This window comes from Acanthochromis polyacanthus, chromosome 15, assembly GCF_021347895.1.
Source record: "Acanthochromis polyacanthus isolate Apoly-LR-REF ecotype Palm Island chromosome 15, KAUST_Apoly_ChrSc, whole genome shotgun sequence".
NCBI lineage: Eukaryota > Metazoa > Chordata > Actinopteri > Pomacentridae > Acanthochromis > Acanthochromis polyacanthus.
Genome location: NC_067127.1, coordinates 30734498 through 30753205, shown reverse-complemented (window position 1 = coordinate 30753205; position 18708 = coordinate 30734498). Strand labels below are relative to the sequence as shown.

Genomic DNA, 18708 nt, shown 5'->3' with positions numbered 1-18708 from the left:
AGAGAATAGATAGAAAGCAGCAGCAGCAGCAGCAGCAGCGATAACAACATCTGCAGTGAGTAGATTCAGTCTGTAAGTGGTGAATAAAGCCATCCCAGTAATAGAGCGAAGCGGCGTGACCAGCAGAGAGCGTGCTCACTCGTGCACGGCCGACCTGCATAAATAAAGGTTTTATCTGCCATCAGCGCTGGGAGCTACTGGCACATGAAAATTCAAATGTTCGGGGCCATGAAGCTGCAGAATCCCGCTGATCTCTTCCTGCACTTGTGTCATTTTCTCCCGTCAGTCTCAGCTGATCTCAGAATATAAAGACAGAAATTATTATACAGCATAAAGCTGCTGTCAGAATCCACACCCCAGACTGTTGCACTTAGCAGAGATAAGTTGGATGTTTGAGGGTAAATACTGATCAACTCTGCAAAAGAATGTGCTTTTTATTTAACCATTACTGCATATAAATGAAAAAATTAGACATCTTCAGCTCTGTACATCCTGAAAATGGGGAAAAAAAGAAACAAAATGCAGATAATTTACAACATAATGACTATAAATCATGATACCTGCACGATAAAATATTTTCATTGTTGTTTTTACAGACATTTAGAGTTTTTGTAACATTACATTACAATAATGCTTATTTTCTAACAAAATAATACAATTTTGAGTATTAATTTAATAAAACAAAACAGAATAATATAGCTGTTGTGACTCCATAGTTTTCTATGTAAAAAATAAAAAGTATTCAAAAAAATATTTAAAAATCCCCAAAACAACATTTAGAACACAGTACAGTGACAGTAATTTAGATTTTCTTTATTTTTCTTATAGAAATATGTACATTGGCAGACATACTTTATATTTTCATATGAGTTAATTTTTGTTCTTAAATTTTTATTAATATTGATATTTTTTGTATTCTTTAATAACAATAACAGAAACAATTTTTATTTTATTATTATTGTAGTTATAACTTTATAACAAAACTACAGTTTTGAGTGTTAATTTAAGAAAACACAGAATAAAGCTGTTTTTCATTTAAAAAAAGAAGAATACAAAAATAAAGGGAAATAATATTTTTGAAATATCACATACAGAACATTTAGAATACAGTAAAGTGACATTAATTTACATTTTATTTATTTTTCTTCTATAAGTACAGTGGGTACGGAAAATATTCAGACCACTTGAAATTTTTCTCTCTGTGTCATTGCAGCCATTTGCCAAAATCAAAAAAGTTGATTTTATTTCTCATTAATGTACACTCAGCACCCCAACGTGACAGAAAAAAACAGAAATGTAGAAATTTTTGCAAATAATGAAAAACTGAAATATCACATGGTCAGAAGTATTCAGACCCTTTGCAGCGACATTCATATTTAACTCACATGCTGTCCATTTCTTCTGATCCTCCTCGAGATGGTTCTGCTTCTTTATTGGAGTCCAGCTGTTTTTAATTAAACTGATTGGACTTGATTAGGAAAGGCACACACCTGTCTATATAAGACCTTACAGCTCACAGTGCATGTCAGAGCAAATGAGAATCATGAGGTGGAAGGAACTGCCCAAGGAGCTCAGAGACAGAATTGTGGCAAGGCACAGATCTGGCCAAGGTTACAAAAGAATCTCTGCAGCACTCAAGGTTCCTAAGAGCACAGTGGCCTCCATAATCCTCAAATGGAAGAAGTTTGGGACGACCACAACTCTTCCTAGACCTGGCCACCCAGCCAAACTGAGCAATGGTGGGAGAAGGGCCTTGGTGAGAGAAGTAAAGAAGAACCCAAAGATCACTGTGGCTGAGCTCCAGAGATGCAGTCGGGAGATAGGAGAAAGTTCCACAAAGTCAACTATCACTGCAGCCCTTCACCAGTCAGGGCTTTATGGCAGAGTGGCCCGATGGAAGCCTCTCCTCAGTACAAGACACATGAAAGCCTGCATAGAGTTTGCCAAAAAACACATGAAGGACTCCCAGACTATGAGAAATAAGATTCTCTGGTCTGATGAGACCAAGATTTAACTTTTTGGTGTTAATTCTAAGCGGTATGTGTGGAGAAAAGCAGGCACTGCTCATCACCTGCTCAATACAATCCCTACAGTGAAACATGGTGGTGGGAGCATCATGTTGTGGGGGTGTTTTTCAGCTGCAGGGACAGGATGACTGGTTGCAATTGAAGGAAGGATGAATGCGGCCAAGTACAGAGATATCCTGGAGGAAAACCTCTTCCAGAGTGCTCAGGACCTCAGACTGGGCCCTTTGATAGACAATTTATATTTTTATATATTTTATGTATTTCTATTATTGCTATTATTATTTTTTATTACATAGTTTTTATATTATTATAAACATTGTTATTATATTATTATAAACATTGTTATTATATTATTAATAATAATAATTTCATTTTTATTCTTAAATTATTATTTTTTTCTATTATTATTATTATTATTATATTTCATAGATAGATGTAATATTTTTTAGAGAAAAATAGCATGATATTGATGTTATTTAAATAACAACAGCAGTGAAATTGTGCATTTTATAAAGTAATGTTCTTAGCAAAAATGCATAATTCTACTTAAATTGAGCCATGAGAATTTAGAGAAAATATACAGGGGAACATTTTTAATTCTAAAAATTAATCACTATAAAGTTATGTATATTAATTTACTGTAATATTATTAATTTACTTTTTTTACACTGCAAGTATAAGATTTCAGGTAGAAAATCATCTGAAATATTTTTATTTTTTTATTTTTGTATTAATCTAAATAACTGATATTTACTGCCTTTACTTGAATACATTTAAATGTGATTACAGCTAAATGATTGATTCAGTGCATATTTAACTATCAGCCCTTGAACTTGTGTAAATAGACTTCTGAAATAAAAACTAAACCAGTTTTAATTTATGTCCAGCTGTGCATCAGGCTGCTGACATTTGAAGCATTTTTCAGGCTGCAGATTAAACAGATTTTGTGATATTCTCATGCGATCGACTAAAAGTTTGTCATCAATCACCGTCATTCTGCTGCTCTGTGCCAACGTTGAACCAAATCCAAGTTGCTGCCACTGAACATTAGACTCCACCGGTGTCAAACCAGAGGCCACAGTTCAGATGGTAATTGTACAAATGCAACACGATTGAATAAACCCCCACCTAATATCTGGAACAGACCTCCTGACGCGTCCATATGTCCGAAAAATTAGAGAAAACTGACTCAGAAAGCTGCCGCTGCTCAGAGGAAAACATCACGTATTCTAAAACTGGAAAATAAAAAGTGAGCTGCGAGAGCCGAGAACAGAATTATTCTCCAAGTTTGAGGGTTGAGATTACAGACTAATGTGCATGTTGGACTGATGCCAGAGAGTTGAGATGTCAGGAACCTCGGCAGGAAGTTCTAAAGCTCCTCACCAGGATCCAGAAGCAGCGGGACGAAGACACTCGCTGTCAGAGAGCATCCATCAACAGCTGTGGGATTCTCAAGAATAATCACTCTGTTATTTTGAAACTAAATACTGCACGTTCAGTGACAACATTCTTAGACGTTCTCAAATTTTGGTACATTGTGAACATTTGTCTTTTGCATTCATGTAGCACTGTGGGAACATTTTATATCGATTCTATCGTGGGTTCTCTCAACAACGTCTTCAGAACATTGCTGTCAGAATGTTCCACCTTTGTTAATACATCGCATTACAGGAACGTCTTACAAAGCATCATGTGGTAAATGTTTTTTAAATGTTGGTTTGAAAATGTTCTTCCATTGTCATAATAGAACATAGTGAAAATGTTTTGTCAAAGAACGTTCTATAATGTGTTTCCCAAAACATCCTCAGAACATTCCAGGAAAATGTTCCACTATTTTAGAGCGATATATTGAATATATTGGAACATTATTGGAAATGAAAATATTCTTTAAAGAGCTTGAAGGTAATGATAACCAATGTTGTGGAAACGTTAGCTATGGGTTCCCTATAAAGTTAATTTTTTAATGTCAGCAGTCAGAAGATGTCAGGAACACAGATATGTTCTATGATGGCAATGGAAGAACGTTCTCAAACCAACATCAAGAAAATGTTTATAAGATTTTTGTCGAGGGCTCTGATCATTTAAAAAAAAAAAAAAGTTTCTGTAATGTAGTATATTAACAAAGGTAGAACATTCTACCTGTAGTGTTCTGAAGATGCTTGGGGAATGTTCTTGAGAGAACACATTGTAGAACGTTCTTCGATGAAACAACGATAACAAAGGAATAACATTCTCAGCGTTCAGAATACATTGTCAACTCCTCAGATGTCAGAACGTTCTTCATAAGACGTTCCTGTAATTTGATATATTAACAAAGGTAGAACATTCTGCCTGTAACGTTCTGAGGATGTTCTGAGGATGTTGTTGAGGGGCCAAATGATAGAATCTATACAACATTTCCCACAAAGTTCCACAGTGATCACAAGCGAAGAACGTTCTCAGAGGAACATTCAGATTTGCAGACATTTGAGCGTCCAATAATGTTATCTTCAAACATTTTTAGAACATCTTATCCTGCCTATGAGAAGAACATTCTCGGAACTGAATGAAAGCTTCCTACCCATAGCATTAGTAGAACGTTGCAGAACATTTCTTTTCAGCAGAACATTCTATAACAGCACATCTTCCTGCCTATTGTTTCTGTGTAACTCACCCGCATGAAGTAAACAAGTTCTGCATAGAAGAAGGTCACAGCAGAACATCCACACCGCTGCTGCTGCTGCACCTTCACAGTAAAATATTAATCAGCGGTCCTCTGCAGGGCAGAACCGGCAGTTTACAATGGGAATAAATAGACATGACCCCGTGGCCTCTGCAGATGGAACATGAACATGCTTTGGCTCTCCGGAGTCCAATGATTTATTCACATCATCAGTCCAACGCTGCAGCGCTGCTCGATCGCGGCTTCATGGGTGTTGTCCACCAACACACTGTTCTCATACAGAACATGGGAATCTAATGGCAGAACGTATACAGAACATGAACTCCAGCAGAGCAAACTTCTGTCTGCATGCAGGAAAACACACATACTTATGAGCAAGCATACAATAATGTCACTCTTACTGCAAACAGAGAAATGTAAAAAGTTATCTCAGGTTAGAATTTACTAAATTTCTTTAAAATAGTATAAATAACAGCAAATATCTGTGAAATAGTAGCATTATTTCACAGATATTTATAGCTTATTGTGATAAGTAAAATAATTAAAATGAAATAATAAAAACAGTAAAATAAATTTGTCATGTTACATTCATACATTGTAAGAAATGCATATATTAAAAAAGAAATTAATGCTTCTCAATATACAAATTGTTTTCTTTAAAAATGGCAAATAATTTAAAAAAATAATGTTTTCTAATTAATAAAAAACAGTTTAAAATGACATTTTGTGTTAAAATATTGCAAGAACACATTACTATTTATTAAAAAATAAATATTGTAGAAAAAAATGTATATATTAAAAAATCCCTGTATCTACAATGCAAATCTGGCAGAAAATATCTATATCTATTGAATTTACATAATTACAGTAAAAAAAATAGTATTTAAGTTAAATTCTTTATGGTTAAGATGCAAATTAGGACTTTTTTCTGTGACTTTCCTGGATATTGTCAGTAATTTAACAAAACAGATCGTATTTGTACAATAACAATTTGAGAAATTATTCACTGTTTTCAGTCTTTAATATATATTATTCAAATAATAGTAAATATCTATTAAATAACAATATCGTTTGCTGACATAAAGTTTAAAAAAATACATTTTACTTGCATTTTCTAATTGCTAGCATGTAAATTAAAACTTTTTTGTGATTTTATTGTAAATAATTAAACAAAATGAAATGCAGTAAAGCATCCAAGCACAAGTGCAAAAACAGCAGTAAAGTGCATTATTCAGACTATATTACAGTACAATATAAACACACGAAATATAAAATTATAATACCTGTGGATACAATATAAGATAAATGATGTGTATATGCAGGGATAAATGAATTGTGGCATAAACAGGATGAAAAATAGTACCAGTGTAAAGTAAACTTGCCAGAAAAAGCAGGTAAATGGACTGTTATACTAGTGAACGGACTTGATGCTCAGTTCTAACCCAAACCAATGGTCTTTTATTCTGACATTTGTTTAACCTAAACCTCAGGGAGAACTTTGAAATGTGTAGAAATTCCTCCTGCAGCAGTTCCACACGCGAGATTCAAATTTAGCCTCTTTTATTGTGATTCCTACTGTGCCAGCAGCACAAAATATATCAAAAGAGAATTCCATCAGGCTTTTTTTTAAGATTTAAAAAGTGCGGCAGCGGTTTTAGAGCTCAATATCAGCCAATAGTCTGAATTTCTAAGCAGAAGGTCACTGGCAGAGTTCAGGCCAAAGCCCTGAATGAAAGGAGGAACGTTCATCAGAAACTAATGCCCGTCGTCCATCTCTGCAGAAAGTTCCACCAAGTTCAGCTCAAAAGTTTTTGTATAATCTTGCTGAGAGAGAAATAGAACTGAAATCACATCAGCTCTTACCTTAGCTAAGAAAACATCTGAGTTTTTTTTTTGTCCACATTCTTCTGTCCATCTATCTCTGCCTTCCAGACACTGGAGGTTCCCCAGCTTCCTCTAATGATGTTAATCCAGCCAATAAATCAATCTGATGCTCCATCTGATAAGATGTATCAAAAAGTTCACATGGAATGAAATGCCTTAAAAATACTCTGGAAAAACAAATCTTTAAACACTGAACACAACAATTAAAAGCAGTGAAAATAACAGCAAATATCTGTCTGTAATGACATTTTTAGCCGGTTTAAAGACAGTAAAATACATATCGTAACAGAACACTCGTGCATTTAAAATGAGATTTATTGTTTATCAGCCCTTAACAGACATCATTTATCTTTCAAATAAAGGCAAAACTTTACAAAATAACATATTATTTCCTGCTGAACCAAACAGAGACAAAATAGTGTAATTTTATGCTTACAGTCTATAACAATTTGCACATGCATGGTAAAAATCTGGAAGAAAAGACTGTTAAAACATTAAGAAACTGTAAAATGTTTGAAATATTGAAATAATGACAAATATCTGTGTGAAATGGGATTTCCTGTGGGAACAACATTCCTTAATATACATCATTTTTATTTTCAATAATGAAAAATATTTGAAAAAATTTGCAATTGTTGCTGTTTTAAATGCAGTAAAACTAGTCTAACTTTCCCAGATTTACACACAATTAAAAGTAATTTTACAGGTAAACATTGTAAAAGAAGAAACTATCATTTTGAGAAAAAAAAACACATTTTGAAATGCAAAAGCATAAGTAGTATATATTAAATAACTAATTATGATTATAATATTAACGCTATTATTAATAGTCCTATTGTGTGTGTGTGTGTGTGTGTGTGTGTGTGTGTGTGTGTGTGTGTGTGTGTGTGTGTGATTAATAATAATTCACAAAAATGCTAATTATATACATATTTCTTTGTTTTTATGGTTAATGTGTAAAACTAGGACTTTTTTCTGTGATTTTACTGGACATTACAAGTAAATTACAAATATGCTCCACAGCCTCTGTTATTTTTAGATAAATCCTGTCCTGTATGTATAATTGGTTTTACAGTATCTAAGTTTGACCTGAAGGCTTCATGAGTAAACTTGGCCAAGAATTCAAACCACGTTTTCCTCAAGAGCTGCTGCAGTTATGTTTCTTTGGACAGTTTCATCCCTTCAGTAATTTCCAGATTCTTTTTTTTTCCCACTAAAGCAGCCTTTTGAGAATCCGTCTCAATCATCTCGATGTAAAAACCCCAACAGCTGTCATCGTCGCGGTTTTCCAAGGTCTCAGCGTCGCTAAATAAAGCCTGATTGATCGCCTATTAACGCATCCAAAGGCAACTATGATTTACTTGTTGGGAACAAACAGGACAGCCTCCATTTTTCTCCACTAATGGCGTCCTTCTGTGCCATAACTCTTCTTGTCTCGGTGTATTCAGGCTCCATTAGACGTGGCATCCATTCAGAGGCCGGAGTGTTAGCGCTGCTGAATGAGCTGAGCGGTAACTAAGAACAGGAAGTGTAGCAGGAGGGCCGTGAAGAGGTGTTTGCTTCCTGTAAACAGGACCTGAGTTGTTGTTTTATTTGGTTTATTTATCAGTAAAGTAATTATGCTTACACTTGAAGGAATGTGAAGGCAGATCGGCCCCAGAGACGGTGTTTGCTGATGTAAAATGGCTGCCCGGGTGCTGTAAACAACAACGTTAGAAATTAAAAAGTGGGTAAAACAAATCTCAGAACCATGTTTAATTCTGCGAGATGGCTGTGTGGAATTAATTCAGTATTAACTGTGTCTCTGTGAATATTGACTCTTGGCAGATATTTATTCTCGCTCACACACTTTCTTCTTCTACTTCTTTTCATCTTCTGACAGACAGATGTGTGCATGAGCTTTATTTCCCAGGAGTCTCTGCTTCAGACATTAACGTTTCCTCTTTCTGTGTTTTGTTTTTCCGCAGAGAGCAAAGAGGTCTACAAGAGACAGGTGCTGTCAATCACCTCGATCGCCATGGCGATCAGCCTCCTGGGGACCCTGTGCATGGCGCTGTACTGCCGCAACAAGTAGGAAAAACACGCAAAAGCATGCATTTATACAACAAAAATGACTTTTTTCATTATATTTGGTGAAATAGCAGTCTTAAATTCAGTTTTGATGATCTTTGGTGTAGAGTGGGCTCCATTCATGCTTCAGTACACTGTAAAAGGTAAATAAAATCATTAGGTACTTAAATGCATGAAAACAAAGTCAAAAATCTTAACAATTCAAAATGCAAATAAAGTGAAGATGGCATATCAACAATATTTGTAATTGCATCAACTTAATATTCTGTGTTATTTCAACTCAACTCAAATGTCTGTGTTACACTACTAAAAACTAAATTCAAGTTCTGGTAACTTAATGAATTTTGCTTGATAACTTGATTTTTCTGCACCTTGAGGTCAAAATTCTTCATTTAAAAAAATATTGTCAACTTAAAAATGCACAGATGTATAATCAAGCATCTTAAAGATTCAAACTGCAAACACTGAGTCAAGTTGACATATTAACATTAGTAGCTGCATCAGCTTAATATTGTGTTTAATTTAAAGTCAAATTTCTGAATTAGATGACACGAAAACTAAAATCAAGTTAAACTAACTTAATAAAATAGTTTTTTGCACTTTGAGGTCAGGATTCTTGTTTTTAAATTTGTCAATTCAAAGCTCATATTTGTGGTATTTAGGTCCTTAACATGAAAAATTATTTCAAATATTGTGGAAAAATCGCTTGAAGCAACTTAACTGTCATAAGTAACCAACCTTCAAACTCACGTAAATGCTGTTTTTTTTAAACACGTGGTAATTACAATTTATCCAATCTTGTAGGTTGAGCTGAAGTGCAGAACGATTGGAGCAAATTGTTCATTTTATTTTGTTGAGTCCAAATTTTATGTTTTTACGGTTACGTACTGAAACTATCATGTATATTAAAGCTTACTGCACACATATATACGTATGCAGTTAGCCGTCATTCCCGTTAGGCTATCAGTTACACTACTAGATTGATTTAAAATTTAAATTTACACCCTAGTGAACCAAATGTTTTCCTTTCTTTGAAAAACACTCGTAAGTAAAGTGAAACTACCTCATGTAAATACTGATTACAAATTTATTACAGTTGTGCATCCCTGATTTTTCAAAAATTATGTTTCTGTGTAACTAAACTGTACTAGCTAAAACATTCTGAAAAACTTACTTACAACCATGTTGTACTTGATCATAACTTATTTGAACGGAATTGAAGCGAGAATATGAAATGTGTTCCAGGGGCATTTTTTTCTTCTATTTGCAGGAAGTCTCTTCACATCCCCATATCATTGAATAAATCAAGTTTACAGTATTAAAACGAGCTCTACCTGTAAAGCATGTCTCCATAAAATTGCATTCCTAAACAACTAAACTGCATTCTCATTTACATTTTAAAAGAAAAAAAAATGTTGGTTCTGAAACAACACAAGCATATGTTAGCACCTGTGTTGTAACAGTGGAGGCTTTTATTTTGAAAGAGCCACAATGTCTAGTTTAGAAGTTTGCTGCCAGTTGTTTTCACTCCTAGTTTAGCTGGCTGTAGACACCAAAACAAGGAAACTATCAGGTTTTAGTTGACTTGTTCACAGGTACAGCTACGACATGTTAGGTTACATGTTCCATTGAGTTTAGACACCAAAATTACAATAAAATGGTGTAAAATACAACCCTTTAACTACACGTTTGAAGGTTCAAGTTGAAACCCATCCAGCACCTGAAAAGGAGTCACAGCAGAACAATAAATTAGATTTAAAACTTATTTTAGACAGAATACCTGAACCTACACACAGATCAAGCTCCTTGCCATCCATCCACCCCGACCTCCTCCTGCACAAACTAGTGCGGTTAGAAATTGTGACGTTTAATTGATAAATAATTTAATCTAAAAATCCCACTGCAGGTAATCCAGCCAATTTTTGTACTACATAAATAATCAGATAACAATGTCGTTCTGTAGAAACAGGTGAGTTTGCTTTTGCAGATTAGATAATTTGATAATTTTCTGACTTAAAATGGCAACTTGTTTGTTCAAATCAAATGAGTACAAAATTATTATAAAAAATAGAAATATAACGGAAAAAACTACAAAAAAACAGGATGCAAGCTGTACTAAACCTACTTTTCTATTTATTTTATATTGATCTGAGTAGAAATAGATCAAAATACAACTTCAGCATATCAAATAAAAACAGCAAACACTGTATTTGGGTGTTTTGGTTCCAGCTTCAGCTCCTTGTATGATTCATTTTTTGACATATAAAAATATTCATGAATATACTGACAAGTAAATTAGCTGCACTGACAAGTCATTTCATCCCAGCCGTCACTTTCCCAGCTGCAACTTCAGCTACAACTTCCACTGAAGGTTTTTATTACTTCCAGACTCACTTCGCCGATAATATTTATGATAAATTTCTTGCCACGGGTCCCAAAGTAAGCAAAACGGTGGAGTGTTTTGGTAATGAGCCCTGCTGGCGGTGGGCTCAGCGAATGCCCACGGAGACATTTAGTTAATTTAGCAACACGTTGGAGGCATCAAACATCTTGAAGCAAATCCCAGCTCGGGTATTTTGGGACAATTTGTAAAGCTCATTAAGTGCGCACATATTCATAGCCTATTATCACCTAAAAGGTCAGCTCATGTGGCTCCTACTCGGCTTCTTATTTTCATGCTATTGCAGGGCGGAAGTTAATACGAGTGCATAGCAATTGGCATATGAATGGTATATCTGAAGCAGCGAGGGTCAGACATCCGGTGCAGAGTCGATGGAGCGTGCACTGATAGATGGCTCTGTAATTCCATAGGCTTCCCTCTGTAATATAATGATGTGAGTGAGCGGGTCGGCCTGACAAAAAGATAATCGGATCAAGGCGTGATGGACAGGAGCTTTCAATGAATCCGTAATGGAGTCGAGGGAAGTCGCCGGTTCGGTGGAGAAGATGCAGATCTGCAGGAGACAGGAAACGTTAAATCTGAGCGAGCTGAAGGTTTTCTGACAGAAACACAGTGAAATGAAAGAAAAAAGATTCACGCTGTCGTCACTGATCTTTTAGAAAACATTCTCTGAAGGCTTATATCTTCATGTATCGATATTTTAAAACACTTTTCTAAAAGTTGCACTGAGAACCTTTGTCATCATGTGACATGTAGAACACTGCAGGCCAAATGTTCCACCTTATAAAGTTTGTATAAAAAATGTTTTGTTATTGGCGGACTCCAAAACATTTTGAAAATGTTTTCAGAATGTTCTTCCTTTCGTCCTCTGAATGCTGCAGTTTATGTCTTTTAAGCTCATAGGAACATTGCTGGAAATGATGACTATACTTGAAAAATTCTTTGAACATTAGTTTAAAACTGTAAAACCCTTCTAGAACTTACAGGTATTGTTAGCGAGCGTTGTGGAAACGTTCTCTACTATCATATATCTCTTCCAGGCCAAAGTAGTTTTGTTCTAAAAATGTTCAGAAAAGGTTCTGGCAACGTTTTCAGCACAAAGTGTTTATTTAGTTCGAGAAATGTTACTTTAAAAGTCGGATAATTTTCTCTGAAGACATCCTTAGATCTTTATGCACCAATATTCTTAATACACTTTTCTGAAAGTCTCATTGAGAACGTTCTCCTTTTGTTGTCATCTAACAGATAGAACACTGCAGGGAAAGTGTTCCACCTTATGTTTTCTAAAAGATGTTTTGTTGTTGGAAGACTCGAGAACATCCTGAAAACATTTTCTGAGCATTGGTTTGAGAACACTTTTCCTTTCACCCTCTGAATGTTGCAGTTTATGTCTTCTAACCTCATAGAAACATTATTGGAAGTGATGAATATCCTTGAAAAGTTGTTGGAATAAAACTTTTAAAACATCATTTGAGCCTATAGGTAATGTTAGCAAGCATTGTGGGAACATTCTACTCATAATCAACGTGCAGCCTGAACTGTAGCTGCAGGCTGACTCCAAAAAGCTTTGGTAGAACATCATTCACATCCATCAGAGTTATTCCTGTGCAGCTCGACGTGGAGAACACTGTGATTTATTCCTCATATGAAACAAATAAGTTGGAAAAAGTTAGTTTGGCAAATGACAAACGAAAACTTTCTGCAAACAACGGGAGGATGCAAGTTGAAATACGAGCAAACATAAAGACTGGATGTTTGTTTTGACTGCAGCTAAAGCATATGCTTCCATCACAAAGCGCTGCTTCCTCCTTTTAGCACGCTAAAGCATCAAATAAATAAACAAGCAGATTGAAAAAAAGCTTCAGAGGAGATAATGGACCTTTCATATTAACCAAACGCTTTTTTCCAAAAGTGGTGCGGCGCCAAATGTCGCAGCCTTGCTCCGGGAAAATATAATTAAAGTGGCACAGAGGTGGAGGAAGAGGAGCTTAGCATGAGGTAAACACTTCATTACATGGCTGTCATTCAGCACAGCGACTGTAAAGACTCCTTCAGATAATGAGCAAACCTCTGCAGCAGCATCACGATACCAAACTGGAGCCGTTTTGTGCAGGTCGGTTCTAATTGTGGATAACAATTAAGAGCATGTAACCGGTCAGAACAACAAACCAGCAGAGTGTCTTCCACATGGGTCTAATTAATCCACTTCTTCTGCCACGATTATCTCCAGACCTTCTGTTTGTGAAGGCAGCTGAGCTCCACCAGATTTAGGGTCAAACTCATTAATAACTTCAGTCCAGCAGTGTGTTCTTCAATAAATTTCACAAAGAGTTCAAACACAACATATTTCAAACATCTCAACATGAGTTACTAAACAGAGTCAAACTGCATCTTGTAAACTGGAAGTCTTTTAATTACTGACTAGGGAGCAGTTAAGTCGAGATGTTGTGTGGTAAAAGATTCTTCAGATGGTCTATTTTATTTCTCAGAACATGATTCTCCTTGACCTCTGACTTATTTTTCTTTTAAAGTATGTCAGAGGATGAATGCAGGAAAAGAACTTGCAGAAAAACGAGAAAAGTCGCAGCAGCAAAGTGAAAATATTTTTTAAGTCATAAATTCATGAAGGACTCTTCTTGTTTTTACAGTTTGGAACACAATATTGTGACTACAGCTCTCAGAGAACGTCCTCACAACACCGGAGAACATTACCTACAAGTTCTCATGATCTTCTACGGAAAATGTTTTAGTCAAATGTTCGAAGAAGGCTTTAAGAACATTTTCATTTCCAGTAATTTTCTTATAAAGTTAATATGTTTTAATGTCAGCATTCAGTGGATGTTGTCAGATGTGTGATGACAAAGGAAGAACCTTCTAAAAGCAGTATTCAGAAAATGTTTTGTACATGTTCCTCTAATGTGACATGTTAACAAAGCTTCAGTGTTCTTCATGCAGTGCTCTGAGGATGTTTCAGGGTTTTTGTTGGGGGAACATATTATAGAATGTTCTTCTGACACAAGAAGAACATTCATTAACACTGAAGAAACATTTTCAGTGTTATCGAAGACTCAGTTGCCAAAATGTTTTTATACAGAACGTTCCTGTAATGTGATATATTATAGATGGAGCATTTAGCCTTTTTGTTGAGGGAACACATGATAGAACATTTTTCTATAAAGTATTTCCAAAGTGACAACAAAGGAAGTTCTCAATGGTGCATTCAAAAAACGTTTTTAATCTTTTTAAGATCGGGATGTCAGATGATAGAATGCTTTTTGTAAAACGTTCGATATATCGAGAAAGGTAGAGCATACTTTAAAATGTTCTTCTACAAAACATTCTTACATTGTCACATGATACCAAAGAAAGAAAGTTCTCAGACTAACATTACAAAATGTTTTCCAGAACGTTTTTAAACAGAATGTTTCTGTGACGTGATATAGCAAAGGGAGAACATTTTGACTTTTTTCTTAGGGAACTCTTTATAGAACATGCTTCTATAAAACGGCTCCACAATGATGACAAAGGAAGGACGCTCTCATGCAACAATCAGAAAACAGTTCCATAATGTTATTGGGACCCCAGATGACAGAACGTTCTTTATAAAACATAACTGTACTGTAATTTATTAACAAATGTGGAACATTTTTATTGTACTGTTTTAAGTTTGTTTGGGGGATGTTGCTTTGAGAATAAGTTACAAACTCCAACCTGAACCTGGTTCTCTTTTGGTTCTCCTGCAGGAGGCGCAGGGAGAAGCTGCAGGCCCACCTGAAGGAGAGTCGTAGTCTGAAGAACTACACCACTAATGCACTGGAGGCCAAGATCAGAGCCCCGAACACCAACCTGCAGATGCATGAGGTAAATACTGTTGTTACAGACAGAAAGTCAAAATAGGAAGAAGTGTTACATGTGTTTAGTAGGCAAAGATGCTCAAACATGTGCAGATTGGAAAACTGTTGTGATGTGCTGTACTTTACTTGAGTATTTCCACTTTCTGCTGCCTTATACTTCCATTCTACTACAGTCTGGGGTTAAATATTGTGTTTTACTCCTCTACCTACATTACCATTCAAAGTCACCCAAACAATTTCATGTTTTCCATGAAAACTCACACTTATTCATGTGCTAACATAACTGCACAATGGTTTTCTGATCATCAATGCGCTTTTCAACACCATTATCTAACAAAATGTAGCATTAGAACACAGGAGTTATGGTTGCTGGAAATGTTCCTCTGTACCCCTATGGAGATATTCCATTAAAAATCAGCTGTTTCCAGCTAGAATAGTCATTTACCATATTGACAATGTCTAGACTGTATTTCTGATTAGTTTAATCTTATCTTCATTGAAAAAACACAGTTTTTCCTTCAAAAAAACAGGACATTTCTAAGTGACCCCAAACATTAGAACAGTCTTGTACAGTATGTATTTGATAACTTTAGCTATTTTGCAAATTTAGTTTGATAATAAAATATAAATTACCAGCAAATAGATAGATGTAATATTACTGATTAAAACTGAAAAATGTGGAGAAATTCATAAGCTACATATAAAGCTATAAAGCCGTTTTTTATTTATATATTTGTTTTTGGCTCTTGTTACGTTTTTCTCCACTGTGGCTCATTTTTCACTGCAATCAAAAGTCTGTATGGAAACAGAACAACCATGAAGAAGGCGAGAAATGTCTTTTGTGCAGAACGACACAGTTAGAATGACAGAAAACATTTAAAAATGACAAGACAACATCTATTATCTGTTTTACAAAAATTTTATTAAAAAAGAATCAAAATGTGCTACATTTTTCAGCCAAAAACTCCCAGAATTTTTGCCACGTGACTGTTGGTCATAGCTGAGTCGCTAATGGCTTCACAGTTTCACTTAGAAAAGCAGATATTTTGGATTTTTGCAGAATCTGACGAGAGTAAGTGATTTATTTTCTGCAAAATTTTAAATGAGTTTCAATAAAATATCTTGATTTTAAGCTTAGGTTGGGTCACGTTTCCCAATGAGTAGTTCAAGGACCATCAGAAAGTTGAAAATCCAACACTTCTTTCTATTTTACAGTTTCTAGCTGTGAGAAATGGTGTAACTTGGGAATATTTTAACAACAAAAAAAGGAACCATCCTTTACAAACTACCAGTGGTTTTTGGGGTTCTTAGGGTAAACAAAAATATGCATTATTCTTAAATATGTCATTCTATACTTTTGGTAGTTTATGCTGACGCTAATAAATTTGTACCTCTGCGTCAGACTTTTACTTGCAACCAAGTACTTCTACATTGTTTTGATGGTACTTTTACTTAAGCACAATATCTGAGTACTTCTTACACCTTTACCAATGACTTTTAAATAGAAATAGCATCCTTCCTCAGCTCTCCTTCCTCATTTTTAACAAACCTTTATCGACAATCACTATCAAATAAACCCATAAAATACCTTCAAAATAATAATTACATGTGGTGTATATTGATATTTATGTGTTTCTGTATTTACTGGCACTATTTTTTGAAGGTTGCTGAGCATTTCTCATTGACTGAAGCTGGTTCGTGTTGCATCAAACTTTGTGAGCAGGTTCAATAACATCAGTGTTTGCTGCTTTTCAAATGTCCAAGAAGACTTACTGTACTTCAAACCTCTCCCAACTGTCCTTCATCCACAGAGCCCAGGGCCGTTCATTTCCTCCTGTCACTCAGCTGCAACTCACTGAATTTTCCAGGTTTTTTTTTTATATCACCTCAGGACTTTGGGGGCTGGTTATTATTTTTCAGTGCCATTATTTGGCATTAACACGAGCCAACATGCATCTATTATAAATCTTCACCTGCAGCCAAGAAACGCTCAAAATTCTGGCGGCAGCGTCCCTGAAGATACCATTGCTCAGAGGCACAAAACCTCGGAGGATAATCAGTTTATTATAACTCCCTGAAGTTTACAGTTGGACGCTCAGTGATGGAAATTCAAATTCCACTTGTGGAGTCGAGAGTGTGTGTGTGAGCTGATATGCATAAATTAACTTTAAACACTCCTGCATGTTTATAATAGGAGTTTAATCTGCACACATGAAGCTCAACTGGAGGAATTTTACATTTTCCTCTGAGGGCATCATTCAGATTTACAATGAGGCGAAGTATTCATAAACACAACATGGATAGATCAGAGTGTGGGAGCAGCACAGAATCCACATCCAAGGAGGGATCACTAAAATTCACACTGACACTACATGATACAGTCGACAGATTTTTCCTCATTTGCACAAACTGAACGGAACACTGAAGGAAAACTGAATAAGCAGCTTGAAACTAAATACAATCTGAGGTAAATATGGAATTTTAAGGATTTTTGTCTTGTTATTAAACAGATTTTTTTAACCACATGAAAATGCATAATTATGTACAGCGCCCTCTATAATTATTGGCACCCCTGGTCAAGATGTGTTCTTTAGCTTCTAATAAATTCAGTGTTTTTCTAAATATTATAGGACCACAATAAAAAAAAGAGGAAAATCCAACCTTTAATTCAAATGCATTTATTCAGTGGGGGAAAAAAATCACACATTAAGAAATAATTCTTTTACATCAAATCATGTGTGCCACAATTATTAGCACCCCTGATGTTAAAACTTTGTGCAACCCCCTTTTGCCAACAAAACAGCACCTAATCTTCTCCTATAATACATTTTTCAACAATTTGCAGTGTGAGAGTATGCTTCCGCAATAAAAATGTAATTTATTTTAAGGTTTTCAACACATCTTAACAAGGGGTGCCAATAATTATGGAGGGCTCTCTCTCTCTCCTTCTCTCTCTCTCTAAATACAGTATAACAATAATAATAATAATGATTATAATATAGAGGGAATAAAAGAAACAGGCAGGATTATTTTGGATGCCTTTGTGAGATCTTAGGAGACTATACTACATTTATATACATAAGATCTGGCCTACAATGAATCCTTGGTCCGTTACATCCAGTTTAACAGCAGCCTGAGGGTCTGAGACTTTCTGTTCATCACATAAATGTGACACATGTTGAGACCACAAAGTGACAGTTTGGTCCATAAAGTGACTTAACGTGAGTCAGCAGGTCTGACGGCAGCAGAACTGTCCTCTCTCATATCAGCCTCCAACATCTGAACCAGCTGGCAGACGGAGCCTGAAAGTAATCTGTGAAATGTTGGGCTGGTGGAGATGCCGTGTCAGGTGAGTCTCCTCCAATCAGCATCAGGCTCACTGGGATGCTGAGGACAAACAAAGAGGCTCCGCTAAGTCATGGAGATCAGACTGGCAGTGAACCAGACGTCTGCACGGATTAATGACACAAAAAGACGGATCAAGAGTCAATATTATCCTGACCTCCAACAGAAACGTTATACAACTACTGCTGTTATTTTTCACTTGCATATTCTTTAAAAATTCTTATTATGACAGTTAATTGAGAAAATGTTGACTACTCCTCTTACTGCACTCTCAAAAGAAATTGGCTTGAAAATTTTATTTTTCTTTACCTTTTTACCTTTATTTTGAAATCCCCTCACCTTTATACTTAACACTAGAGCTACAGTAGTAATAGTAATATCAATTAAATTTCAACTCAAGTTGAAAACTTGTATTCATCATTCTGTATGTAATAAATAAATAGCACTGAATAAAATAATATAATT

At 35.4% G+C, this 18708-nt stretch overlaps 1 protein-coding gene across 2 annotated transcripts in view; it reads left to right on the top strand.

Annotated features, from left to right (window-relative positions):
* The window catches only part of LOC110965743 (pro-neuregulin-3, membrane-bound isoform), a 547688-nt gene that overhangs the window by 497867 nt on the left and 31113 nt on the right, over positions 1-18708 (top strand). For both annotated transcript variants that reach the window (XM_051959594.1, XM_051959593.1), the window contains 2 exons: positions 8541-8643; positions 14788-14905. In XM_051959594.1, the coding sequence (XP_051815554.1) occupies positions 8541-8643; positions 14788-14905 (221 nt within the window). The remainder of the gene's footprint in view (positions 1-8540; positions 8644-14787; positions 14906-18708) is intronic.